Genomic DNA, 26,094 nt, shown 5'->3' with positions numbered 1-26,094 from the left:
CCTCCTATACCTCGAGCACATCCAGGTAAAATCTAGAAATTTCCATCTTCTTCATTTCGCATTAGGGTTTAGGCTTTCTTAATTTCATTCAATCCATTCTGAATAATCGAGAAATCGATAGAGGGCTGAGGCATTTAAAGGGGAGAGCATTAACATCGGTGGCTCTGAATAACCTGTAGGTTCTCTGCAGGTTGCCCTGCTTCTCTAGCCCTCAACAGCAATTTCCAAATGGTATCATAGTACGGTTGAAGTGCTTTGGAATGGAATCGCTTCAGATTTGTAGCTCTTAAGAGCTTTCTTTTCTGAGTGTGTTCTCGTTCCGATCTTCTACACTCATCCGCCTCCATACGCCATTACATTTTGTATCTCATGTTCTCTGTACGTTGTGAAATTAATTCTGAATCTGGATTGGGTGTTAGGATGTAGTTGTACGTTTAGAGTGTAGTTTGTGAGTGATTGATTTTGTGCGATGATCGTTTTTTAGAACCTTGCCGTAGAATGCTCAAATTATAATCAAACAGCTTTGTTGCTGGTTGAATCGGTCTTTCAAGCATCAAGGTTAAAGGTTCTATACAATTGAATATAAGAACGATATTATTATCTTTTTTAAAGATTGGATTCGATTATGGAAGGAGATGGCAAAATTTGATTTAACACCAATTTATATACAAGTTTTCCCCCAATTTTTGAGTTGTCTGTCTATGGTTTTGCAATCGTTTCTCCATTCATTAGGCTGATGGAATTGAAAGCTTTTTTCAGGATGGATCAGTTGCGGATTAGTTTTGATTTAACCAATGAGTAACCTCTGAGTAGGTAGGGGTATCAAAAGAGTCACAATGGGACACAGCGGAGTAAGAAAAAAGTTTATTATCTGAAGCAACCATACACCATTTAATATAAAGATGTAAGAATATGAATTTGAAAAGCGATTGAGCAACAAAAAGGAGGGACTACTCTACTAATAAAGGGGTGGAAGAATAACAGTGAGAACAACTGTGGCCGCATAGAGAAAAATGAGAAGACCTGTGAAGTTGATGATAAGGTTTTCTTGGGTGTGCCCTAACAAAAACCAAGTGTCCAAGCTTTGAAGCAGCCCTAATTCAGCAGTGCAGGTTGCCATTAAAAAGACGAATATTCCAAAGTAAACGTGCCATGGCATTAAGCTGGCTCTCCTCCTTGATTCTGCTCCGGGGAAGAAGTACGCAAAGAAGCCCACTAACCACTGCGTATCAACATCATAATAATTAGCAAAGAAAGATATCAAAGTCTGGAAAGAGGGAGATGGCTGGGACGACGAACCTGTAGACCATACAAACAAACGGTGATCAAACCAAACCAAGAGTGCAAAGAAACAAGATTCGTCAACTGGATGTCATGGTGAAACTTGAAACTCATACAAATCCCAAAAATTGCAGCAGCTAATGCTATTGCATGCAACCCCAAATGCACCACTTTTCTCCAGTATTTTTTTGCTGGTATTGACTTGTATGCCATTATAGCTGCGCCATATCCCAACCATAAATATTATTAAGGTTTATCATGACTTCAAATCATTAGTAATTTCCCTTACCTTGCCCTCCAAATAGGATGAGTCCAATCACCATTAAAAGCACATGCAGCTGAAGAAGAAGAATGAAAAATTCATCAAACCTTTGCTTGTGAAACCGCTAATTAAAATTATAGAAGAAAGGAAGTACATTTAGAATCTTGAGCTTGTTATCTGATTTGAAAGCAACCCCTTCTCTGAAATGGAGGATCCATACAAGAATCAAGACTGCGATAGATATGGCCACCAAATGACCCAACAAAGTGACTGGCCTCGCCATTATGTTGAAGTTTCGTTTGAACGCCATTGAAATAGCCTAAAAAAGCTGTATAGATTAATGAGAGGTTGAGAAGAATTGGATTGGGAGGCATATATATATATGTATGGATATATACTATGTTGATGTCTCCGATTCAACTTTGTTTATCACAATCAACGACAACCAAAGCCAAAGCCAAAGCAAAACCCACCGCCTAAGGCCGGCAGCTCTCCGCGTGAAAGAACTTTTAATCATCTTATATACAAAAATGCTTCATAAGGTAAATGTTTGTATTTGAAACATTTATTTTTGTCTTTAAGAGTTGATAACATTGACGAACTGCTATCCTGTTCAAAACGACATGTCGTCTACTTTGTTTAAATGCTCGTGGGCCTCTATTTATGTAACTCTCTATCATGGGCTTTTTGTTTACTAAAAGGCCTTTTCACGTAATACATTGTATCCCTATTTTTTTTTTTTTTTTATAATATTCAAATATATTTTTAAAAAAATTTGTAGATCTATTAAATACAAAATTTATAAAATTTTTACAATACATCCATAAATTTTAGATGATACTAATTAGGTCAACCATTCATTAAATACAAACTTGAAAGGTTAGTATTGGTTTTTGTTTTTTTATTTTCGAGAATGGTGTGTTTTATTACCATTTCTTTATATTGTTTTTTTCTTTATGTTTAGAAAATATTTGAATTCAGAGTGAAATTATAAAATAAAAACAAATTCTTAAAAACAAACGAACAAAAATTACATCAATTTTTTTTAAAAAAAAAACAATATTTACTATAAATATATTATATTAAACGTAGTTGCAAAATTTGTATTAAATTCATGGAACTGCGGATATACAACAGACAAGGAGATGTGGAGCCCTACTTTGTTTCCACCAATATTGTGTGTTGTGTTTGGTGGCATTGTGTGAGTGATAATTTATTTAGATCGAATATACATATTCTCAAAATAAACAAATAAATATAAATTCTATTTGTGTATTTTGTGTATTTTTTGAATTCTGAACTTTTAAATAAATCAATAAATTTTCAGATGAGTTATTGGACTGGCAGTTTTTATAATAATGAAAAAAAAAATTGGAAAGAAGACATGTTTTTAAAATTAAGAAATACAGGAGGATTAAAAAATAGAACAAAAAGGAAAAAAAAGAAAACCAATTAATAATTAAAAGGGGAAGAGAGAGGAATTTGTGAAATTTGTAAATTGTATGTGGGACCCAGGACACGCCAGATGTCTCTAACGGCTACTTCTTGTTGTTCTTTTATTTATTAAAAAATAAATAAAAAGAAAGAAGGAAAAAAACAAAAAATGTGGTGGGGGAGAGGTTCAAGGTTCAAGGTTCGTCATCGTAATCACCGACTGCCACCTGCGTTGTGGCAGTAAGTAACCAAAATTGACACGTTGCAAATCCTACATTCGGTGGCCCCACTTTCCCCCCTTCCTTCATTTTCCTTTTTCATTTTCCTTTTTCATTTTCCTTTTTCATTTTCCTTTTTCATTTTCCTTTTTCATTTTCCTTTTTCATTTTCCTTTTTCATTTTCCCTTTTCATCTTCAAAATATATCATATTCTTCAATTGAAAAAACATTCTATTTATGTTTCTTTTTTCTTAATTATTCATGCAATTTAGTGAATGGGTAGAGTTACGATATGTTATGTCTTCAACATACAATACATGATACACTTTGAATTCATTTCTTTCCACCACTTTTTTCTGTGTGTTATGTTTCGTTTTATTTATTAATTTATTTTTTATAATTTGGGTAGAAAAATTCCAAGAGAGAATTAATGAGAAATAAATTTAGTTTTAAATATGCAAAAAAAGTCACCTATAACATACACTCCCATATAATATTATATTCATTTACATTACTTGGACTATTAATCATGTCTTTTTAAGAAATTAATTCAATTACTGGAATTACTCCTCACCCAATACCAGTTTTTTATTTTATTATTTTTTTAAAAAATGATAGTTTGTCCAAAAATTATGTATTCTAACCACTGTTTTGTTGAGAAATAATAGTAAGATATCATGTTTCTGAAATTACACAAAAATATATTATATTTGAGTACGTAAATTTGAATGAAATATTTAAATTATATAGATATATATATATATATATATATAAAAGAATAAAAAAAAAGGAATTTTGAAGCATCTTTTGAAGGAAGACAAATTTGGTTCCATCGGTGCTTGCCCTTCCCTTCCACTTACATTACACGCCAACAAAGCGCCTCTTCTGCAACCTTTTTCTACCCATTTTCTTCCATCTTTTTCCACTCCTCTTTCTCTCTTCTTCTTTTCTCCCCATGGCCTTCTCTTCTTTCTCCTTCCTCTGTTTTCCCCTTTCCTTCATTCTTCTCCTCCTTCCCTCTTCTTCTTCCCCTCCAAATCTTCCAACCCTCTTCTTCGACGAAGCCTACACCCACTTGTTCGGCGATGACAATCTCCTTGTTCTCAAGGATGGGAAATCGGTGCATCTGCATCTAGATGAACGAACAGGTTCTCTCTTTCTCTCTTTCTTACTTCCCTTTCATTTTCTCTCTTTTTTGCTCGTTTTTTTTTTATTTTTAATTTTGTTTCAGGCGCGGGATTTGTGTCCCAGGACCTTTATCTTCATGGGTTCTTCAGTGCTTCCATTAAATTGCCTGCGGATTACTCTGCTGGTGTTGTGGTTGCTTTTTATGTGAGTATGGAAATTGGAATTCATTGGGTTTTTTTTTTTTTTTTTTTCTTTCTGGAAATGTACCCTGTTTAAGTTCTTAATAATCTTGAACTGTTTCCATCCATGAGTTTCTCATGATTTGACAATATGGGTGTTTTTCTTCATTTGATTTTGTTCTGTATTCTTTTACTCTGTTTTCCGTGTGTATTAGTGGGGCTGTTAATGTGTTAGGATTGTGATAAAGAACTTACTAAACGCAACTTACTAGTTTCTACCCTCTGATAATGGTTTTAAGTTCTCATCCAACAAACACTTTCAGAGTTTTTAAATGTGATTAAATACATTGCTTTTAAGGGGTCACCTAACAAACACTTCAGTTCTTAGACACAACCATAGGGCACCTAACAAACACTTTTTATGTTCAAAGTGTTTTTGGAAAGAATTATAGCAAATCCCAAACATACTCTTAGTTGTTCAGGTTAAAATTTTAACTTCCATTGCTGCGAATTGGATGTTGGACTCAACCTGTAAGTTGAGTTGAATTTGTTCAGTTGTTGGGGTAATTTATTCAGAATTTTGTTAAAAAGTGCGGAAATGTTAGTAACTGGGATAAGTAACTGTGGGATGACAGATGTCGAATGGCGATATGTTTGAGAACAACCACGATGAGATAGATTTCGAGTTCTTAGGGAATATCAGAGGAAAAGAATGGAGGGTTCAGACCAACATTTACGGGAATGGAAGCACCAACGTTGGCAGAGAAGAAAGATATGGCCTTTGGTTTGATCCAGCTGAAGATTTTCATCAGTACAGCATTCTTTGGACTGATTCTGTCATTATGTAAGCTATTTCATATGTTTTTTTTTTTTTCTTCTCACAGAGTTTGGAATCTCCCATGTTTTGTTTTGTTTTTTTTAATGATGTTTTTCCAGTGCCATTAGCCATGGGGGGTGTGAAAAAGTTCATTTGGAAAGTTGATTCAGAAAGTCTATGGTTTATGTGCATAGCCCAAAGGATTTGATGTTCTAAAATTTGTTCTTTCTTTTGGTTCCTAAACTTTCATGTGTTTTGTTAAAATGGTGTCTAAGCTTTCAGATGTTCTATTTTGGTCCCTCTAACTTTCAATTCAACTACTTCGTAAAAAGAATGAATCATTGATATATTGCTGAATGCTTCCACTGTTTTGTTATATGTAGATTTTATGTGGATGAAGTTCCTATAAGAGAAGTTAAAAGAACAGCTTCAATGGGTGGTGACTTTCCATCCAAGCCAATGACTTTGTATGCAACAATTTGGGATGGTTCAGGCTGGGCCACCAATGGAGGCAAATACAAGGTAAACTACAAATATGCACCCTATATCGCCCAGTTCTCCAAATTTGTATTGCATGGTTGCACAGTCGATCCGATCGATCTGCACTTCTCCAAGTGCGACGACCTTACACAGAACTCCGAAGCCACCATCCCCAATGACATCACAACTGCTAAAACAAGAAAAATGGAGAGTTTCAGGAGGAAGCACATGACATACTCGTATTGCTATGATCGTCTTCGATACAAGATCCCTCCTGCAGAATGTGTCATTGTACCTCAAGAAGCCGAGCGACTTCGAAAGTTCGACCCTGTAACATTTGGAAAAGGGCGGCGGCACCACCGTGGGAAACACCATCACTCTAGCCGCCAGGCTGAGTTCACTTCTGCTTGAGAAGGCTGTCATTGTTTCAATTTTTTTTTTTGGGCAATAATTTCCGGCTGTTTGATTTAGATGGGTCTGTTCTTTTTTGTGTATAAAAATATATAGAGACAGTTGAAGGAGTATAGATTTTATTTAGGAATCAGATGTGTTTCATGCGGTTTGTTTATTATGTATAGTTAACACCATTAGGATTTTCCATTGATGTTATAGGTGGTTGTTGACTTTACATCAATTTTTTTTTCTTGAATTTAATAATGATTTATGTTTTTTTTTGTGAATTTACTTTAAATAACATAAATTAAATGAGTTTGAAAGACAAGTCAATGAACCCAAAAAAATAAAAATAAAAAACTACTGAACTCCATAAAATTGCTTTTGATGTCTCAAAACAAAATCAATATGTAGTTAGCTGCATGACCGCAAGGCTAATGCTGGTGCTATCCTTTCCACTTCATGGAAATCTTTGAAATTTACATACAAAAATTGAAGGCAATTGTATAATTTAACCAATTTTTTATATAACATAGGAGATAAAAGGACATCCATTTGAAATTACGTTAAAGAGTGTGGTTAATCTTCATCCATGATATACCAGAGTTATGTTTCTACATTTGGAAAGTATAAAATATAGTGACTTTTCAAAATCTCTCTTAAAGAAGAAGAAGATAATATCCAAAGTGGCATTAGGAATGAGTTTTCCCATCTAACCAATAATTGTTTTGGACAACAGAAAAAAGGAATGAAGTAAAGGATTTTGAAATGGAACTCCCCTTGTTCTCCTTGATGGTAGTAGCAGTTTGATGGTAGTAGCAGTCTTTGAATGTTGCCGCTATCACATTTTGCTTGTAACTCATTCAAGTCTGCAGCCGACCTGCTTTTCTTCTCTCTTTTCCTTTTCTCTTTAAGTAATGCATTTTCCTCTGTCTTTAAGCTTCTCCACCTCCTGCATTTTGGGCCTCCACATTCTCATTTTTCTCCTCCTCCTCCTGCTGCTGCTTTGGTTGTTCTTCCTCCGTCTTCTTACAACTCCCACTTCCATCCATGCTTCCATTGCATTCTTGTCTTTGAGGTTTTGCTTCAGATTTTTCCCCTGGAGAAGCACCTGCATTGTGATCAGATTCCGTCGGACCATTTTCCTTTTCTGCAAGGGAACTCGTCTCCACTGCGGAGTTTGGCATCTGTTGAGGAGATGGAGCACTGGAAGAACCTGGAGGAAAGAATACTCCAGTGCCAGGAACAGGGAGACGAGGCGGAGGATGCCTTGGATGAGCAGCAGGCCATGCAGGTGGACCAGTTGGAATTGACACGGGAGGGAAAGGCATAGGTGGTGGTGCTACAGGAGCCACCATTATTGGTGGGATGCCATTTGGTGGTGGCAATTGGGGACGAATGGGTGGCACAGGTAGAACGCCTGTCGATGGACCCATAGGGTAATGCTTCTGTCCCGGGCAAGGACGAGCATTGGGTGATCTAGCAGATGGAGGGCCCCAACTGGAATATGAACCTACATTCAAAGATGTGCGTTGCCCATCAGCTGGTCCTGCTCTTTTTGGTTGTGATTTGGTCAAGGTAACAAGTATCCGTTGCTTGCGCATAGCAAGAATTGCATGCTTAGCAAAATCTGCAGATTTTCCTTGCGCCACAAGGAGGCTCCTGTGTTTTACAATAAAACACAGACAGTACATATCAGGAAGAGGACGATCAACATAAGAAAGTAAAAGTAAACAGAAAAAATGTAAACATGAGGCAGAGGATGAAAGAAGGTTCAGAGAAATATGCAGATTAAGAATAAAATAATTACCCACCCCGGTGCAAGGGACAATGTCTTAGCCCCTCTATAATTGCCAGAATGGTCTGAACCAATTACTCTACCAAAGGTCATTTCACATTCAGTCAAAAGGAGGACACCAACAGGCCTCCCAAACCATGGTGGCCAGACATGAGGTTGAGAATGATCACCCTGAGGATATCAACCAATAAGAATATTAGTCTGGAACATACACTAACGAAAACTTGCAAAAAAAAAAAAAAAAAAAAACAAGTATGCGTTTGATTAGTGACCTCGTTATAAAAGTCAATGATGCAGGAATCTGGTTTCACTGTCATCGCTTGCTCCCGAACCAAGCAATCAATGAGATCTTGAAGCAATGAGGGGATGGATTCTATTCTTCTATCTGTAAAATTCACTAAAAATGGAGATTTAAAATACTACATCGAACAGAAACTAACATCAACATATATTTTCATGGCTATATAGCTCAACTAAATTTCAAAAATTACAATCCAAATCAAAGATAATGGTAAATGCCTTTTGAGAGCCCTGAAGAATTGTCGTCATCATGAGCTGCATCTGCAATCGGAAAGCCTAGCTGGATCATCTCTCTCCCATGACCCTTCATCGGTCTTTTTGAGACAATATATGTCGGGCCTGATTTTGTGGCAGAGAAAAATATAATATTATTCAGTTTAAGAAAATTACGAAATATAAAGAAGTTGTCCATCCTTATGTACCATTCACTTGCATAATTGTAGGGTATTAAGATATCAAAGTAGTTCATTAGATTTTCAACATCCTTATGTACCATTCATTTAAGTGATAGTTCCCATTCTTCAATTCATTATCTCGAGGCTGTATGTAATACAATTGTCATCTGGTTCAAAATTGGATAAACCTTCACAAAATCCATATTAATTGAAATTTATTTTGATAACTTCCTTGAAAAAGATGATAATCAATTTTCTTAAAGTAACATAAATATAGTCAAGCTGAGTTAGAAAGAACAAGAACTTGCCTTGGAGTTGCCCTCTCTTTCCAGAAGCCCTCAAATCATTCACCAATGAAAGCAGCTTTGAAACCTCAATATCATCCAATAATTCTTCATACAATTTCAATCCATCCATCACATTAAGCTATATTAGAAGAAGAATAAAATAATAAGAAGTGAATCAGTCTACCATGTCAAGCTAAATGTGAAAGACTCTTTCCTTCACAGAATCTCACAACAAAGAATCCAAGAACCAAATTCAGGATAAAACTAAGCAGTTTTACCGTCTTTCCATCAAATATCTCATTGGCAACAAAGGTTCTTGGGGCTGTGGCAGCATACTGCTTTCCATTCCGGCTTTGAACAGACTGCAGCTCCTTATCTGGGGAAAGAGTTGGTTGATAACAGATTATAATGATGCCCTTTCATTAGTAAAAAATATATTTTTGATAATTCCACTACCAGTGGGATAAAGCAGCAAAATTAAAATAAATTATGATTTATGATACAATTGTTTGTAATTTCTAACTAGATCAACTACAAATATGATTTAAGGAGCAGGTACTCACCTCTTTGACTTGAAGAACACCCATCATCAGTAGGTTCAACTTGAGATTCTTTATTGCTTGCATTGTCTTTTAAATTTTCTGCACACTTGGGTTTGCTATTACTTTGGTCCTTCCCATGAGAATCTACCCAACAAACAAGCTTGTAAAAATTAAGATGTACTCCTATTTTCAACAACATAATATATAGCTGAAGTAATTCAAACCTCTAGGAATGAGATAGAAATAACAAGAATCATGTACATTTCAGTTACGCTCAAAGTCAATCCTTAAAATTGAATAAAAAGTTTGGTCCTTGCACTTTCAAAACCTATTAACTTTGAAGTGTCCAATAGGCCTTGAACTTTTAAGGTTCACAGTCTGATTAGACATCGTCCATGAACAAAACTTCTAATTTAGCCAAAAAATAAAGTTCATGCACTAATAAACGTTGATAGTGGAACAAAAGGCTACCTTTTATGTCCTCAGCTGACCCTGAATCTTTATCGTTCAATTTTCCATCCTCCCCCGTTGCATTGCTTTCCTCACATGTATTATTACTTACTTGCTCAACCTTCCTACAGCCTACAAAACTTGAAGAATTCCCACCATTACAAGACTCTGCACAAGTGACCATCTCTTCCTTGACTGTGGCTTCAACGCGATGGCCATGCTGCTGATGCTGCTGCTTAAATGCTGGCCCAGGTCTCCTAAACAACTTCGACCCCACTTTCATAGGATCAACAAACCTCTGCTGCCTTCTAGAGGTGACCTGCTGAAGTGCAAACATCACTTCTGCCACTGAAAAGTACTGCTGCATATGAAGCACCGGCGTCCAATTACACCGCCGTTGCTGTATACACCCAATAACAACATCATATTCCCCAGGCTCTCCCACAGCACGCAAATGATGGCAAAGGGCATCAATGATCGCATTCGAAGCAGCAAATTCGCCTCGGAACCATGAGATAAGCCCATCACGCTCATCAGGATACCAGGGACGGGGGCGGTGCTGATGGATCTCACCACCGCCATTGCCTCCACCACCGCTCTGAAACGGAACTTTATCGGAAACACCCACATTTCCCGACGGCATTGCCATGAGAATCCCTAACGAGAAAAAAACACTAAACCCGCATATAGAGTAGAATATCCTCAAATTTGAGATCCAATATGAAACAGTACGAAATGAATGCCTTAAAGAAAGAAAAAAAAAAGACACAAAAACAGTCCAAATGTTGAATTAGAGGTCAGAAACTCAAATGTGACAAGAATTGCTTAAAATCACCACTACCCATTAATCATAAACAAAAGTGAGTAATGTAGAAACTAAAAGAACACACATTCAAAGTGAGTTATAATCTATTGGCTTTCCTACATATTCAAGCGATCCAAGGAAATTACCTGAACCATAAATTAAGAAGCTTGATTCTGGGAATTGAATAACGAGGCACAGAAGAATTTAGCCGCCATGGATCGTAATTGTATGAGATCTGCAAAATGGGGTTTGAGAGAAAGGTTGTTTAGAATCTGTGCTTGTGAATAATGAAAAAAGCGAGAATTAAGATTAGGGTTTGGAAAGTGAAGAGTGGGGATGGATTTATTGAATACATGAGTCTTAAATGGTCTCTCTCACTGCTAAAGAAAAAAAACTGGTAATCGGAGAGAGGGACCGGTTAAGACTACTCTCAAATTCTTCAACTCAAAAGGGTATTTTGGTAACTTTATATTTAAGAGCTCCCGGACTTTATTGCCTTTGATGAAGTTCAAAGATTTAAGCTTTTTAAGTAAATCTTCATTTATTGTGAATAAGATTTCCTTATTTTATTTTAAATTCGGACTTTTACCCTAAAACTCTTTATAATAAATCATTTGTAAATTCATTGTATAATTTGTTTTCATTCCCTACCTTTTGGATTTACATTATATAAAAATAATATATATTTCATTAGGATATTAGCTTCATTTTGAAAACAAATATTGATCATTTATTTTTTTAAATTGACTATAGTAATAAAAAAAATATTATTTGATACAGTAAAAGTAATTTTATTTTGTTTTTTTTTTTTAGATAATTAATATAGCTAAGTTAATTCTCTTGATAACTATATCTCTTACTCCATTCGTTCTAATATCTTTATCACACTGAAGTAATATATATTTAAATTGTTTTACAATTTTTTTATGGAAATTGATATTAAAGGTGGATTTAATATTTAAAAATAAAAATAAAAATGTAATATTTTTAAAAATATTAAATATTTTTAAAAACTTTTATGCATATATTTCATTTATATTATTTCCATGTACGCCATACTCTTTAGGCATGCATCACTTTCATACACACTGACACTAAAAAGTTTTATATACTTTTGAAGCATCAAACATTAATCACTTTTGTGTACTCAAAACTTATAGACTTTCACGTGCATAAGATCTCATATACAAAATATCAATTTAATCATAAAATATCATTATTTAACATATATGATATACATGGTTATTTTCGTTATCAACACATGAATGACATATGGTTATTTCACAAACAAACCTATAAACACATGTTAATTAAGGTAAAGTAACCAACCTAGCTAGCATTAGGACATTTTAACAAGTAAAATCACGTGCGTCTGTGTTGACAACTCGGGAAGACAACCCATTGTTCAAATTGGAAACGAAATTCTAACTCTCTCTTTTTTTTTTTACATAGAAAAAATTGTAATTTAAATTATTGAAGTTGCAAAAATGGAGTGAAGGAGTAGTTGGTGGTACACTATTCATTTAGCATTCATGAGGGGTTGGTGAATAAAATAAAATAAAATCATTTTTTATTGCTTTTATTGACCACATGATCTTTGAGTTTTCATTAATAATTTATAAATGGCCCCGACCCTATTTTAAAATTTGCACTTTTTACTCTTTAGTTTATTATTTTTCATTTTGGTCGAGAAATTTGGTGATGGAAGAGGGGAGTGGCTCTTACGATTTCATGGATCAACCAAAAGCATTTCCCATTTATCAATCTGTCTCTCTCTCTTTATTTACTTATTTCCCCATTTTTAAAGATTATCATAAGTTAATTAATATGAATACGTAAGTTTAGTTTAATTTTTAGTTAATTTTTGGTGAGGGTTGTGAATTTGTTAGAGCGTTCGAATTGGGATAAAAGTAATATCCAAAATCTGAAAAATATCAGACTAAATTGGTAATAGAAACAAAAATGAATAAATGAAAAGACGTGTCAGAGTGTGGAGCCCCCGTTTTCGAGTTCCCAGTCCCACCCCACACATACTAATTTAATTAATGTTTTAGCATTGGGAGCCTCTTCTTTTCCTTTCCCATTCAATTCATTCACCAATTTCCTGACCCTCTCTTTCATGCATTATTAGTGTCACGCAGGCAGTACAGATCCATGCCAATGCCCCCGCTTCTTCAATCTCCAATTATAACTCCTCTAATTCCTCTTCCTTTCCTTCTCCCAATTTCATTCCTCAACCACACCACCTCTTTCTGTTCGATCTACCAGCTTCACCCACTGGACATGCCAATGCCAGCTTGTTAATCCACGGAAGACCTCCTCGGTATCGCAGTTCGGAACTCCCCGGTTTCTGTCCAAGTTTGAGAATCGGTGTGGGTTTTTTGTTTAGTGGTTCGAGATATTTTGGATTCGTTTAGGCTTTTGTTTCAGTGTTTTTTGAAGTTTGGTTTTGGGGGATTCAACTGTGTCCGCACGTTTTGAATAAAGCATTAGAAGCGAACCATGGGGAGGAGAGGTGCGTCGTTTTATTTCTCGTTGGCGAGTTCAGAGAGGGGTTCACGTGAAGGATTTGACACGATGTCCGTGAGTTTTTACCGGTGAACGAGCGTCTCCAGTCGGTGGTTTCCCGAGGGCGTCCCCATTGGAGGGCATCTTGTTCTGAACTTCATGTCTACAGAAGGTGAAACTGTTTGCAATTCCAATCCGAGTGAGGTCCAAGTGGTAGATGACTCTGTTTTTTTTCCTTGTTTTGGTCAAAGATACTTAAGACTATGAAAAGGACTGGACTCTGTGAGTATGATGGGAGTTTGAAGGTACAGTGAAGAAAAAGGTAGCGAGCAGATGAAACAGAGGGGAATATTGCTTGCTTTGAAGATGTTTAATCCATTTTTGCATCGGTTGTTAGCTTGATTGCTGTTCTTGGTGATACGGGAGGATCTACTTCGCAGTTGAGATCGTGATTTTCAAGGTGTTTTCTGCGATGAAACTTATGGTTTTGAGGTATTCTCCATTTTTCTTGGTCTTGTTGGTTTGTGTACTGCCTCTGGTTCGAGCTGGAGATGCAGAAGCTCTGTTAGCATTGAAAGCATCTCTCGACCCTGGGAACTCGCTGCCATGGCGAGGAAGTTCCATCTGCAACTGGCAAGGCGTAAAAGAGTGCACAAATGGACGGGTAACTAAGCTCGTTTTGGAACATCTAAATCTCTCTGGTGTTCTTAACGACAAAATTTTGAATCGTTTAGATCAGCTTCGTGTTCTTAGTTTCAAAGGAAATTCACTTTCCGGTCAAATCCCTGACCTTTCGGGTCTCGTTAATCTCAAATCCCTCTATCTAAGTGACAACAACTTTTCCGGCGAGTTTCCGAGCTCCATCTCCGACCTTCACCGCCTGAAGGTCGTCGTCGTTTCCGGTAACCAAATATCTGGCCCCATTCCAGACTCGCTGCTGAAACTCCGGCGTCTCTATGTTCTACACCTTCAGGACAACCAATTCAGTGGCTCCATCCCTCCTTTCAAGCAAACCAGTCTTCGATTCTTCAATGTCTCTAACAACCGACTCTCCGGCGACATCCCAGTAACCCCCACCTTGGTCCGCTTCAATGTGTCGTCATTTTCCGGCAACCTGGAACTTTGCGGAGAACAAATTCAGAAGCCCTGTGGAAATGTTGCCATTGCGCCATCATCGAGTCCCTCTTATCCGCAAATCACTGGCTCAAGCTCGTCTTCAAGACGCACCAAATTGGTCAAGATAATAGCAGGAAGCGTTGGTGGGTTTGTCGGACTTCTATTGATCATTCTTCTACTGTTTATGATTTGCAAATCCAGGGAAAGAAAGAGCCTATCCGAGGTCAGAAACAAAGGAATCGACGACGAGGGAATGAGGATGGAGGAAGCATCTGGAATCTCCGCCGGCGGCAGAGGAGGTAATAATGGAGGAAAGCAAGGGGGATTTTCATGGGAAAGTGAAGGACTAGGAAGCCTAGTGTTCTGCGGAGCAGGGGATCAGAAAATGACTTATAGCTTGGAAGATCTGTTGAAAGCTTCGGCGGAGACTTTGGGCAGAGGGACCATGGGAAGCACATACAAGGCTGTGATGGAATCTGGGTATATTGTTACAGTGAAACGGCTGAAGGATGCAAGGTACCCTCGAGCAGAGGAGTTCGGACGGCAGATGGAGGTTCTTGGGCGGCTCAGACACCCCAACTTGGTCCCTCTCAGGGCCTATTTCCAGGCTAAGGAAGAACGCTTGCTCGTATATGATTATTTCCCTAATGGCAGTCTCTTCTCTCTCATCCACGGTAAGTGTCGGCCACCCTCTATTACACTTTTTAATCATTTCTTTGTTGAAATTTTACTGAATAATTTCTGCCACGAGTTGGGTTCTTACCGATTGTGAACTGCAAATGGGTATTGCAAAGGAACAAAAAGACAATGGTCTTCCGTAGGTTATAACAATTAGGACAAAATTCATGCTAAAGTGTAGATATATAAACTTTAAATTCGCGTAAAATTAGGGCAAGTCAAGAGGGCAGGATACTCTGGGAATTCACAGAAAAGCGTGGGGGACGCTCTAGTAAAGCTAACCTCGTGTTTTGCGGTAGACTTGGGGCAAAAGTTGAGCTTAAGACACACGGATCACGTGGCTTTCCCACACTTCCCGTTGCCTCTCAACTTTTGCCAGTTTTGACCTGTCCTCCAGTGGTTTTACCTTGTTGGGCCCTGATTTAGTTGACGTGCTTTGTTCGTCATCCACCCCTTTCATGTTCTTTTTCTTGGAACACATTGCTGGATGGATGTTAAAAGGATAATGAAAAGAAAGGATTAAATATGGGTGAAAAGTCTTAATCTTTGTGCCCCTGAGAATGATCGTGGAGATGATTATCCATTCATTATTGTATCATTGTCGAGTGGTGGGCCGCGCATCATAACGATACCGTAGTACTCTACTGCATTCTACTACACATTATGTTTTCCCATTACATAGATCTGCCATATTTTGGAAGGATTGCCATCCAGCTTAATAACGACAATGTTCATTATTTTCCTGTCCCCATTTTCCAAATAACTGAATATGATTAAATAGTGTTATTGATTTGGGAAAGAGAAGAATATTAACCTTCTTCTGCCTGACAACTCATCTTTCAAAACCTCAGCTTCTTATGCTGGCGTTTCCTGTAGCCCTCCCCACTAGTCTCCTGTCCATTTAGAGTTATGTGCTTAAAATATGCAATTGTTTTCATGCTACTCATAGTTCTTAGCACTTTACTTTATTCCCTTGATTTTCTCTCTCTTGTCTTTTTTCACTGGGATTTTCATCCCAACTCTGAGCTTGCCGAGTTGCTGACCGGTAAATTTGTCTGAACTTCTAGGCTAGTTGAGCTTAAGGTTATCCAACTCCTTTTTATCATTATTTTATTCTTCGCATCTTCTTTCATTGTGTAATGTACATGTAAAATGTACACTATTAATATGCCCAAATAATTTAGGAGATATAATGTTTATTTTATGTCTACCCTTCTGGGACGCCAGTCATTAGAGAATACTAAACTGAGAATAAATCATCATGGATACTAACTGTTTGACACAGATTGATAAGAAAGCCACACTCCCTCGTTCTTTTCTATATAATCTAGTTTGAGGTTGGTAGTTTTAGATAGTTCAGGCTGTTAGTTATTTTGTTTACTATTCATGATTAGAATTATTTTGGGTTTTTACTTTTGTAATCTTTCACTTATCAATGAAAATTTTTGTTTCTTCTAAAAGCATTCGTGATACTTTTATGATTGTTTTCTGGAATTTCTAAATCCATTAAGGGGCATCAACATAATGCTTATCCGGGCATTCTTAGTAAATTCCTCTTGCTTTCACCAATAATTTGTTTGACTCCCATTAACAGGATCGAGAACTTCAGGCGGAGGAAAGCCTCTTCATTGGACATCCTGCCTTAAAATAGCTGAAGACTTGGCCAATGGTTTGTTGTATATCCACCAGAACCCTGGCTTAACCCATGGAAACCTGAAATCCTCAAATGTACTACTAGGATCTGATTTCGAGTCATGTCTTACTGATTACGGACTTAACTTATTCCGAGATCCTGATTCACTTGAAGAATCTAGTGCAACTTCACTCTTTTACCGAGCTCCTGAATGCCGTGACATCCGTAAGCCAACCACACAACAAGCCGACATCTATAGCTTTGGCGTTCTTCTGTTGGAGCTTCTAACAGGGAAAACACCATTTCAAGATCTAGTCCAAGAACATGGTTCTGACATTCCCAAGTGGGTTAATTCCGTTAGAGAAGAGGAGACAGAGTCTGGGGATGATCCTGCATCTGGGAATGAGGCATCGGAAGAGAAACTTCAAGCTCTTTTGAACATTGCAATGGCTTGTGTTTCGCTTATGCCACAAAACCGACCAATGATGAGAGAAGTTCTAAAGATGATAAGAGATACAAGAGCAGAGGCTCAAATCTCATCCAACAGTAGTGACCATTCACCAGGTAGCTGGTCTGATATTGTCCAGAGTTTGCCCAGGGATGAACATTTAGGTATTTGAATGGCCTCCAAATTTACAAGTTTACATTTTGATTATCATTGTTGTTGTCGTTGCTATTCTTGATTTTCATTTTCAAGGCATATTTTATTATTATTCTTCTTGGATGGTAGAGAGTGTAAAGTTGTTAGATTTTATTGGTAAAGTGTTTCTTCTTTGGGCTAGTTTCAACAAAACAAGAAGCAGAGAAGGAGCGAGCTGATGCACTTGGTTCATCCTCGTCTTGCCGTTCATTTGATAGGAAATAAGTAATTCATCCATCAGACGAACAGAAAGAGAGTGTAGAGCATGTTTAGGTGATTCAATGTCATTAGTCCAATTCCAATGAATAAGTATTTTTTTTCCAAGAAAGAAGACAATTTTTCCCATAGTAACTATTTCTCAATTTTTTGTTCTTTGCAAGTTTGTACACTCAATTTTTAAATTAAAAAACAAAAGTATATTTTAGTTAAAGTGTGAATTTAGTTCTTATGATTTTAAGAGTTAGAGGTTTGTCCTTACAGTTTGATAAAATATCATCATTACTTTTTACGATTGGATCTTAATTTTTGTGAGCAAATCTAAGATATCTTGCAATAGCAATTGGCTACAGTGTGGAAATAATAGTTGGGAGTAATATCATATCTTCAAGATTACAAAAGTTGAAGTGCTCTTACACTCTAGCCACTTTGCAAGCTCAAAAGTGTGGTGGCTTTGGAACATACATCATATGAGTCCGAGCTAAGGTTGAAGTCATGTCAACAGGATTCTCTCTGCTTGCTCAGGTTAGAGAAAGGACTTGTTTTGTAAGCATTAGGATGGATCTGCAAGGAAGGTAAAAAGAAGTTAATTAAACTTAAACACAACTCATTATTTATAAGCTTAAGAATGATATTCCATTAGGCAAACATCTCATTCACTAGATCACCTCTCCAAATAGGAATATAGTATGGTTAATATGAAAGGGATAATGAGAGTCCAATTTAGGATCCCTCATACGGACTACAACAATTAGAATGAGATTGTGTACTCAAAGGATAGAACATTTCAACTATCAAAGGATAGAACATTTCAACTATCAACATTTAAAATCAAATGACAATTAACACTACAATCAACTTACACTACATGCAAGAAATTAAGTAAAATAAGGTAAAAAGGATAGAATAAACAACCACCCAAATAGTGAATTGGCATTCAAGAGAGGTGTAGGAGGAAAAGACTAGTAAGTATCGAATATAAATTTTGTAATATTATATTTTAATCATATTAGACCGCGAAAATGACGTGGCTTGTTGGTCATGGGAGCATTTGAGGCATATGGGAAAAGGACAAAATTATAAACTATTAACTTCTCTGAAATTGCTAAGCTTAGCATTGCTTATGGACTTTATAAAACAATTCTAACCATTCTTAGTATTTGATAAAAGTGACTATAAAAAAGAGGCATGATTTTAAAAGTTAGAGACATGCCTGTAAATTATCGACCCCGTCTTTCATCCATCTGCCAAACAGAGAAGAGAGGTAAAAAACATAAAAACTGACAAAACCAATGAAGAATCCAGAAATGGCAGGTTTGGTTAGGTTGGGTGCAGAAGAAAAGGACAACGTGGTTTTAGAGGAACTAGTCACCAATTATGCACAAAGGAAAGAACCAGCAGAGCATAAACAATTACTTAAAAGAAACTAAATAAACAATCAGAGAAAAATAGAACATTCTATTTCATATGGGCCTACTGCCAATTGGGGACAAACTTGCTAGACGACAACCAAAGGGCCCCCATGTAAACTTTTCTTGTCCCCCAAAAGTCAAAAAGTTGAAGGCAGTTTTGGATGTTTCCCTCGCATCGTTTTCCACTTTATAGAGGCTTGGTCACCCATCGCTATAATATTAAAAGAAATTGAGAACGACCTTGCCTTCATAAATATGGAAGAACATGGAAGGAGAGAGAAACAATATTTTCGCGACAATTGTCACTACATGGTAGCCCCTTAACAATGTCCTCTTCTCTTCTCTTTGTTTTCTTCCACTTGTGCTCTTCCTCCTCCCCACAATTTAACAACTTTTTCTTTCTTTCCAAAAACAGAATATAAACAGCACTTCTCAGTTTAATAACTTTTGTAGGAAAGCCATATGTTTAAGGAAGATACCACAATGATGAACTCCAATCCACCACTCTTCCAACAATATGAGTTGCTTTTGCAATCCACAGCTCATTTACAGCCACTTCACAATGGCTATCAACCAACTAGCTCTGTCCTGGAGGAATGTCAGCTCCCTCTTGTCGATCTTAAAGGTTTGGAAAGTGGCAAAGAAAAAGAGAGGATGGCTTGCAGTAGAGAGATTTTTGAAGCATCTGCAGAGTGGGGATTTTTCCAAGTGATTAACCATGGGATACGCTCAGAGCTGCTGAGCAGAATGAGCAAAGAACAAATGAAGTTGTTTGCGGTGCCCTTTGAGAAAAAATCTACAAGTGGGATTTTGGATAATTCTTACAGATGGGGAGCAGCCACTGCAACCCAACCAAACCAGTTCTCTTGGTCTGAAGCTTTTCACATTCCCCTCACAAAGGTCTCTGAAGCTGACTGCTATGGCGACTTCATTCACTTAAGGTATAGATTTTATCACCCTTCTTCCAACTAGAAACTTCTCTTGAGCATTGTGTCAAATTTATTTAGTTCATATGCTTAAAACACAGTCTATTTAGCCTTTGAACTTAACAAAAAAAAAAAAAAAAAAAAAAAAAAAAAACCATTTCACTCAAGATTATGTTTTTCTTTGTTAACATCAGAATGCTTAATATGACAGGCTGTTGGCCTGTCCAGTTGTTTGCTATAATATCGCACCAACTCAGCTAAGAGTCATATAAAAACATGTCACGATAGCATTCCTTGATAGTTTCAATGACAATCACTAAATAAAAGCATAATTCAAAATTTAACAATATAATAAAACAAATCCAAAACCCAACGTCTAAGGACTATACTTGTATCTTTAACATTGAAATATTCATGCACTTGAAGATTTTAGGTCTTCTAGACATTTTCACAAACAGTTCGACAGCAAAAGTAATGCACTTCGATATCACAATCAACCAATGTACTAGATTACAAAAACAAAGAGAGTGCATTGCTCACTGACCTTACATCCTCGAACGCCAGGGAAGTGATGGAGGAACTGGCAACCGCCATGTCGAGGCTCGCAAGATCTCTAGCAGGAGTTTTAGTGGAGAGTTTGGGCCACCGGAAGGAAGTATTTGAAGATATGTGCGATGAAAGCACATGCTTCCTCCGGTTGAATCACTACCCAATCTGTCCGTTTCCCGGCGAAGTTACCGGCCTGGTGCCCCACACCGATAGCGATTATCTGACCATACTTCATCAAGATTCCGGCGGCGGGCTTCAGCTGATGAAAGGATCGCAATGGGTGGCCGTGAAACCCATTCCGGAAGCCCTTGTCGTCAACATTGGAGATCTTCTACAGGTACAAACTGAAACTCTTTCGAAGTATAATGGTTTGGTAGAGCAAGTAGAAAGTGGGTATAAAAATATAGTTTGAAATGCAGGCTTGGAGCAACGATACGTACAAGAGTGTGAAGCATAGGGTGGTGGCTAACTCGGTGCGGGAGAGATATTCGACAGCATACTTCCTCTGCCCATCTAACCATTCTGGAATCGGGAGTTGCCGGCAGCCTTCACCATACAGACACTTCACTTTTGGAGAGTACAGGAAGCAAGTGAGAGATGATGTGGAAAAAACTGGGTACAAAGTAGGGCTTTCCAGATTTCGGCTGTAAATCACTCCAATAACAAATGGAAGTATCAATTTCAAGTGTGCATAAACATCCAATCCAAACAATTAAGAACAATCACGCGCATACGTATCTATCAAACCTTTAAAAATAAGGGTTTAACCAGTACACATATACATATCTAATCAGTGAGCTAATGCCACTTCCAATCTAATAAGAAGGCGAACGGTTAAGATTCTCAAGGGCAATAGGAGAGAGAGGCGAGCAAGCTACAGAGACTAGAAACAAAATAATGCAAATTAGGAAGAATCAATGCCGTCTAGAGTGAAGAAAAGTTCAATCAAGACTTGGAAAAGATTGTTAAGTAGATGATTTGATGTTTTACTCTTTTGAACTTTTTTTTATGAATGTAATGAAGTTTTATTTCGTCTCTCATCATTATTCGTTTATATATCTATGCGAATATTATGGATACTTTTATGTTTTTCGGATTTATATATAAAATAGAAAAATATGGGTTAAGTTATAACCAAATTAGAATATATGTTTTAATTAACACCTCTTAAATTCCTTTTAAAATTATATAAATTGAACTTTTAAACCTTTTATTTTAACTGTAGGACAAATTTATAATTTAACATCTTATTTTCTATTTATTTTCCCTATATTTTTCCTTTTATTTATTATTTTAATTGCTTTTAACCCGCGTTCCGCCACCTCCTCCCTCCCATTTCCACCCGCTGCTTCCCGTCCCTCCGCACGTCGTTCCTGCCCGACGCCATTTCTGCTGCTTCCGCTGCAAGCTACAGTGTCAACCTTCTGTGAAATCGCCGCTGCCCCTGTCTCTCTGAGCTAACAGAGTAAGTTCTCTGTTTTTTTTCTTCTCAGAAACACAGCGGTTCAACCCTTAACCGCATCGCCGCCACTCATTTTTCAAAACCCAAGGTCTTATCTTCTGTTTTGTTTTTTAATTTGTTTCTTAGGGTTACGTTGATTTATTCTTTCACCGACGAAGAAGAACATCAATAACTTTTTTTTTCTTCGTTCATTTTATCTTCAACCTATGTTGAATTAGTCCAAATGAAAACGTAAAACTAAGAACGTAAACCGATTGAATCAATAAAACAAACTATAATTCTTATCCGAGTTAATTTATAAAGAGGAAAAAATAACTCACCTTTAGTTTGGTTGGCTATCAAAAACCCGTTGGAATCGAGATGCTGCATTTGAAAAGATTGAAATTAATGTTATCGGTCGAAAAACTAATTGAGTTTGAGTTTGATTGAATGGCGTTGAATCTTCTTGAATATAGAAGAAACTAGGGATGCCCATGAACTGGCATAGGGAGTTCCAAATCACGGCTGACTACAATTTTTTTTCTTGCATCCAAACACGTTCAAGGATTTCGAATTAGAACTGATTTGAAATCCTTCCAAATTTAGAGGTTGAAACAGCGGTAAAGGAGAATAGAAAAAGGTTAATGAAACCCTAGCCCCTTCTTTTTCCCTCTCCCTTGAGTTTTGATTTTGTTTAATAATGGGAAAGTCTGTTTCTGCTGCAAATTCTTGAAAATTTTATGCTGTTACGTTATATATATATAGTAATACCCCTCATCAGGAAAATGAAATCGGAGAAAGAAAGAAAATGCATCAAACAGTCTATATTCATGGCGCAAGATAATATCAGGGAGAAAGAGATGGTGAGAGTTGCTTCTGATGGAGGAACTGGACGTCGTTTACCGCAGTGGATGCTGGGAGTTCGTGCTGATGACCAAATACAGAGATCTAATGATGTAGATAACAACAAGAAGAGTCTTGAGGAAGAACTTGAATCTCAAGCTTCCCTAGCCAAGGAAGCAAATTCATTTAAGCGTCCTCAAAAATCTGTGTTACACCAACAGAAAGAGACTTCGGTGGAAAATTTATGCACCCCAGAATGTGTTTCTAAGAAAAGAAAGGGAAGAAAACGAAAATCAAGTCGAATTGATGAGGCTGAGGATGCTGATGACCCTGAGGCAGTCCCAGCTATGAAATCAAATAGACTTAGAAGGAAGCTTGTGGACTCTGCTTTGGGAAAAAGAAAAATACCAAAAAACCTGGGCACCAGAAGTGATGATGATATGGAACTGACAGTGGAAGATCTAATAGTCATTGCCAAAGAGGTTAGCCACTTTACCCTCTCTTGCATATAAAAGAAGACAACTTTATTTTCTTTCAATTCCAAGTAGTAATCAAGTCATGCTATGCCTAACGTTATTGTATGATTGTATGATTGTATGATTAGAGGATGACAGATACTTGAGATATAATGATTTCGTCTTTTGTTTTTTGTTTATGAATTTTCTGTTGGTTTCTCCACAATTTCTTTACTATGATTTTCATGTTTCTTGAAAAAACAATTGAAGTCTCCGTTAAATTCAAAAAGCAAAAACAAGTTTGTAAAAACTACTCGTTGGTAGTTTTTTAAAACATTTGCTGAAAGTTTTTTTTCTTTTTTTTTCTTAAATTTACAACTTCATTGGTTGAAGGTAATTAACAAAACAAAGAAGCTTAGAGGTGGAAGTAGTTGCTTAGATCTCATTTGATAATCATTTGGTTTTGGTTTTTTGTAAGTGTGCTTGTTTTCTCTTCATTTTCATTTCTCTGCTGTGTTTAATCTTTCTTATGAAAAAAAATTGAATTCTTAGTCAAATTCCAAAAACAAAGCATGTTTTTGAAATTATCTTTCTTATTTTTCAAAAAAACAAAAACAAAATTTTGAAAACATGTTTGGTGTACAACTATTTATGCTTTTAATATACTGTCCACTAGTTTTCAGGGATATAATTATTTTCATTTGCATGCAGTTTGTTGAAACTGACAACTTGTTTTCAGAGATATAATTATTTTCATTTGCATGCAGTATGTTGAAGCTGATAAGGATAGGGCCCATAAACACGAATTACATGGAGAACGTGAATCTAGTAGCATAAATCCAAGAACATGCCACGCCAGGAATCAATCTGAAGGATCTTTTAATACTAATAATGATAAGAAGCAGAGTTCTGTGGATCTTAGTACTTCAATTCCTCATGATTCAACTGCAATTTCAGGTGGTGAAAAGATTGATATAGGTGTGAGGACAACGGGAGATCCTGCTAAGGACATGCTGAATTTATTTTTGGGTCCTTTGCTTAAGAAGTCTGTAGAGAATGAGCAACCCAAATTTGTTACAACTGATGTACAATTTTCTTGTGATTTAAAGAGTCAAAATCAAAGGCATAATGAAAATGTTGGAGATGTGGTCTCAGTAATGAAGAAGAAGAGCAGCCTGAAAGATAAGGTAGCAATGTTTCTTGGATAAAGCAGATATATCTGACACCGTGATGTTTCAGGATGTCAAGATGTTTCTTGATACGGAATAATTGAACTTCAAGGTGGCTGATCCTTGCAGTTATCAGTGATATCATCAAGATGATGAATATGAGGTATGCATCTTTCACATGCCACTAGTTACATTTTGTTTCATATATGAGAGGAAAGGAAAGGAAAGAAGGTTTGGAGTTGGTATGAATTTAGTTCTTTTATGTATTTGAGTTGGCTAAATTTTGATGTTTGTTGTTGGGTCTTTGTAGGAACTTAATTGGGGTGGATTTGTTTGAAGACATGTATGTTCGTTTGCTTCCCCCAATTTCCCTCATGGATTTAATTGAGGTCGTGGACGCTGTTCATGAGGTTGTAATACTACTTTTCACTGTTGTTTTTTTTTATTTAAACGAGCAAACTGACACCTCCAAATAATACAATTTTCAGGTCACACAGCATTGAGGCTGAAGAATAAAGTGTAAGAAGACCTTTGGATGGAATCCACATTGTTGATTTTTAATTGAATTTATTGGATGTATGGTTAAATGTCATCCTGCTGAGTTCAAGCTAACGAATTAAGTAATTAGTTGTGGGTTATTCACTGTGGAGGATAATACTCTATTGCTTACAAAATCAAGTTACAATAGGTTTTTTAAAAGACTAGTTCGTTAATGGTTGTTGTACGTTAAATATTGGTTCTCTAAATTAACAAATGGTCTGATTTGGGCGTAAAGTTGGGTTGGGTTGGATCGATTAGAAATTTAACTCTACATTTGGGCCTTTGAAAAGGCAAAATATTGGTTGTTTTTTTTTTTAAAACAATTTTTGGTATATTTGGAACAACTTTTGGTTTTTTCAAAGTTTGGGTTATTTCAAATTTTGGTAAATTTTTTACTGGGATCTTTCAACCTCTCATAGTTTGAAGAACTTTTATAGTATATTTTAGTCTAGAACAAACAGATTGTGAAAGACATGCAGAACAAACCATTTCTTCATTACTATTCATTACTATTACTTGATTATCGTGTTTAGCAAATATCATGCCACAGGGTTGGACGTAAAACCCTTTCAAATATGGCATAAAACGTTTTTTTTGAGCAAATGGAAGATGATCAGAGTATTTCATCCTAGAATCACCATCACTCAATGAAAGTAATACCAACCTGCAATCATATTCAAACTGAAGCATAGTCACCACTGAGAAAAAAAAAACTTTCTTTTCACTCGTAAGAGATTGACGTTGTATGGACGATAATGGATGAAGGTGATAAACTACAACTCGTTTTAGATGGATGTCAACCATTTCACGTCACGATATACCAACAACAAATAAAAAAAAATACAAAATTCATCTTAAAATGATTTACAACTTTAGAAACATCAACCACATCAATTTGGGCTTTACATATATAATTAATTAGCCCACCACCTATACTATCAAAGTCGTTCAACATATTTATAGTTAATTTATCCAACTATCTTAGCCTTTTATTATTGCTAGTGTCACACTAATTTTTATTTATAATTAAAATTCTCAAATAATTAAGATAATAATTATTATTGTTGTATTGAAAAGAAAAAACAAGTCCGGACCGGTGAATTTTAAAATTAAGAAAAAGGGATGCCGTCAGTGGGGTGAGGTAGAGGGGCATTTTGGTGAATGTGAAAATAATTGACAAATAATGGGAAAGGGAGGA

The 26,094-nt window shown here is 36.5% G+C and overlaps 6 protein-coding genes across 12 annotated transcripts; 4 read left to right on the top strand and 2 right to left on the bottom strand.

Moving 5' to 3' along the window:
- Positions 1–958: 958 nt before the first annotated feature.
- LOC147793750 (putative ascorbate-specific transmembrane electron transporter 1) lies at positions 959–1,853 on the bottom strand. The gene is made up of 4 exons (XM_087126618.1): positions 1,698–1,853; positions 1,571–1,619; positions 1,300–1,499; positions 959–1,222 (listed from the first exon to the last, which is right to left on the bottom strand). The coding sequence occupies exons 1-4, from the start codon at positions 1,851–1,853 to the stop codon at positions 959–961; spliced, it is 669 nt and encodes a 222-aa protein (XP_086982744.1).
- Positions 1,854–4,041: 2,188 nt separating this feature from the next.
- On the top strand, positions 4,042–6,469 carry LOC111777847 (putative xyloglucan endotransglucosylase/hydrolase protein 28). The gene is made up of 4 exons (XM_023657574.2): positions 4,042–4,344; positions 4,428–4,528; positions 5,139–5,347; positions 5,704–6,469. Exons 1-4 carry the CDS (start codon positions 4,152–4,154, stop codon positions 6,209–6,211), a joined length of 1,011 nt encoding a protein of 336 aa, XP_023513342.2. The 5' UTR covers positions 4,042–4,151; the 3' UTR covers positions 6,212–6,469.
- A 285-nt stretch (positions 6,470–6,754) lies between these two features.
- LOC111802330 (RNA demethylase ALKBH10B) lies at positions 6,755–11,161 on the bottom strand. 3 transcript variants are annotated; one of them, XM_023686656.2, is made up of 9 exons: positions 10,917–11,161; positions 9,987–10,708; positions 9,537–9,659; positions 9,252–9,349; positions 8,995–9,112; positions 8,511–8,630; positions 8,264–8,376; positions 8,008–8,162; positions 6,755–7,855 (listed from the first exon to the last, which is right to left on the bottom strand). In XM_023686656.2, exons 2-9 carry the CDS (start codon positions 10,612–10,614, stop codon positions 7,129–7,131), a joined length of 2,082 nt encoding a protein of 693 aa, XP_023542424.2. In that variant the 5' UTR covers positions 10,615–10,708; positions 10,917–11,161; the 3' UTR covers positions 6,755–7,128. The 3 variants fall into 3 exon arrangements, with proteins under 3 accessions (XP_023542424.2, XP_023542440.2, XP_023542433.2); XM_023686672.2 differs by having other exon boundaries at positions 9,987–10,639; XM_023686665.2 differs by having other exon boundaries at positions 9,987–10,622.
- Positions 11,162–12,871: 1,710 nt separating this feature from the next.
- On the top strand, positions 12,872–17,775 carry LOC111805435 (inactive leucine-rich repeat receptor-like serine/threonine-protein kinase At1g60630). 2 transcript variants are annotated; one of them, XM_023690540.2, is made up of 3 exons: positions 12,872–15,068; positions 16,667–17,317; positions 17,488–17,775. In XM_023690540.2, exons 1-3 carry the CDS (start codon positions 13,751–13,753, stop codon positions 17,568–17,570), a joined length of 2,052 nt encoding a protein of 683 aa, XP_023546308.2. In that variant the 5' UTR covers positions 12,872–13,750; the 3' UTR covers positions 17,571–17,775. The 2 variants fall into 2 exon arrangements, with proteins under 2 accessions (XP_023546308.2, XP_023546316.2); XM_023690548.2 differs by lacking the exon at positions 17,488–17,775 and having other exon boundaries at positions 12,874–15,068; positions 16,667–17,486.
- Positions 17,776–18,858: 1,083 nt separating this feature from the next.
- Positions 18,859–21,135, top strand: LOC111778704 (gibberellin 2-beta-dioxygenase 6-like). Its single transcript, XM_023658680.2, has 3 exons — positions 18,859–19,914; positions 20,464–20,785; positions 20,868–21,135. The coding sequence occupies exons 1-3, from the start codon at positions 19,436–19,438 to the stop codon at positions 21,096–21,098; spliced, it is 1,032 nt and encodes a 343-aa protein (XP_023514448.2). The 5' UTR covers positions 18,859–19,435; the 3' UTR covers positions 21,099–21,135.
- Positions 21,136–21,738: 603 nt separating this feature from the next.
- On the top strand, positions 21,739–25,055 carry LOC111789338 (uncharacterized). 4 transcript variants are annotated; one of them, XM_023670083.2, is made up of 5 exons: positions 21,739–21,913; positions 22,671–23,214; positions 23,955–24,519; positions 24,667–24,745; positions 24,845–25,055. In XM_023670083.2, the coding sequence occupies exons 2-3, from the start codon at positions 22,675–22,677 to the stop codon at positions 24,393–24,395; spliced, it is 981 nt and encodes a 326-aa protein (XP_023525851.2). In that variant the 5' UTR covers positions 21,739–21,913; positions 22,671–22,674; the 3' UTR covers positions 24,396–24,519; positions 24,667–24,745; positions 24,845–25,055. The 4 variants fall into 4 exon arrangements, with proteins under 4 accessions (XP_023525851.2, XP_023525842.2, XP_086978484.1 ...); XM_023670074.2 differs by having other exon boundaries at positions 24,667–24,766; XM_087122358.1 differs by having other exon boundaries at positions 21,739–21,998; positions 22,740–23,214.
- The last annotated feature ends 1,039 nt before the right edge of the window (positions 25,056–26,094 follow it).

Source organism: Cucurbita pepo, chromosome 1, assembly GCF_057944985.1.
Source record: "Cucurbita pepo subsp. pepo isolate OVF chromosome 1, ASM5794498v1, whole genome shotgun sequence".
Lineage (NCBI taxonomy): Eukaryota > Viridiplantae > Streptophyta > Magnoliopsida > Cucurbitales > Cucurbitaceae > Cucurbita > Cucurbita pepo.
This window is presented reverse-complemented; position numbering and strand designations above follow the sequence as displayed.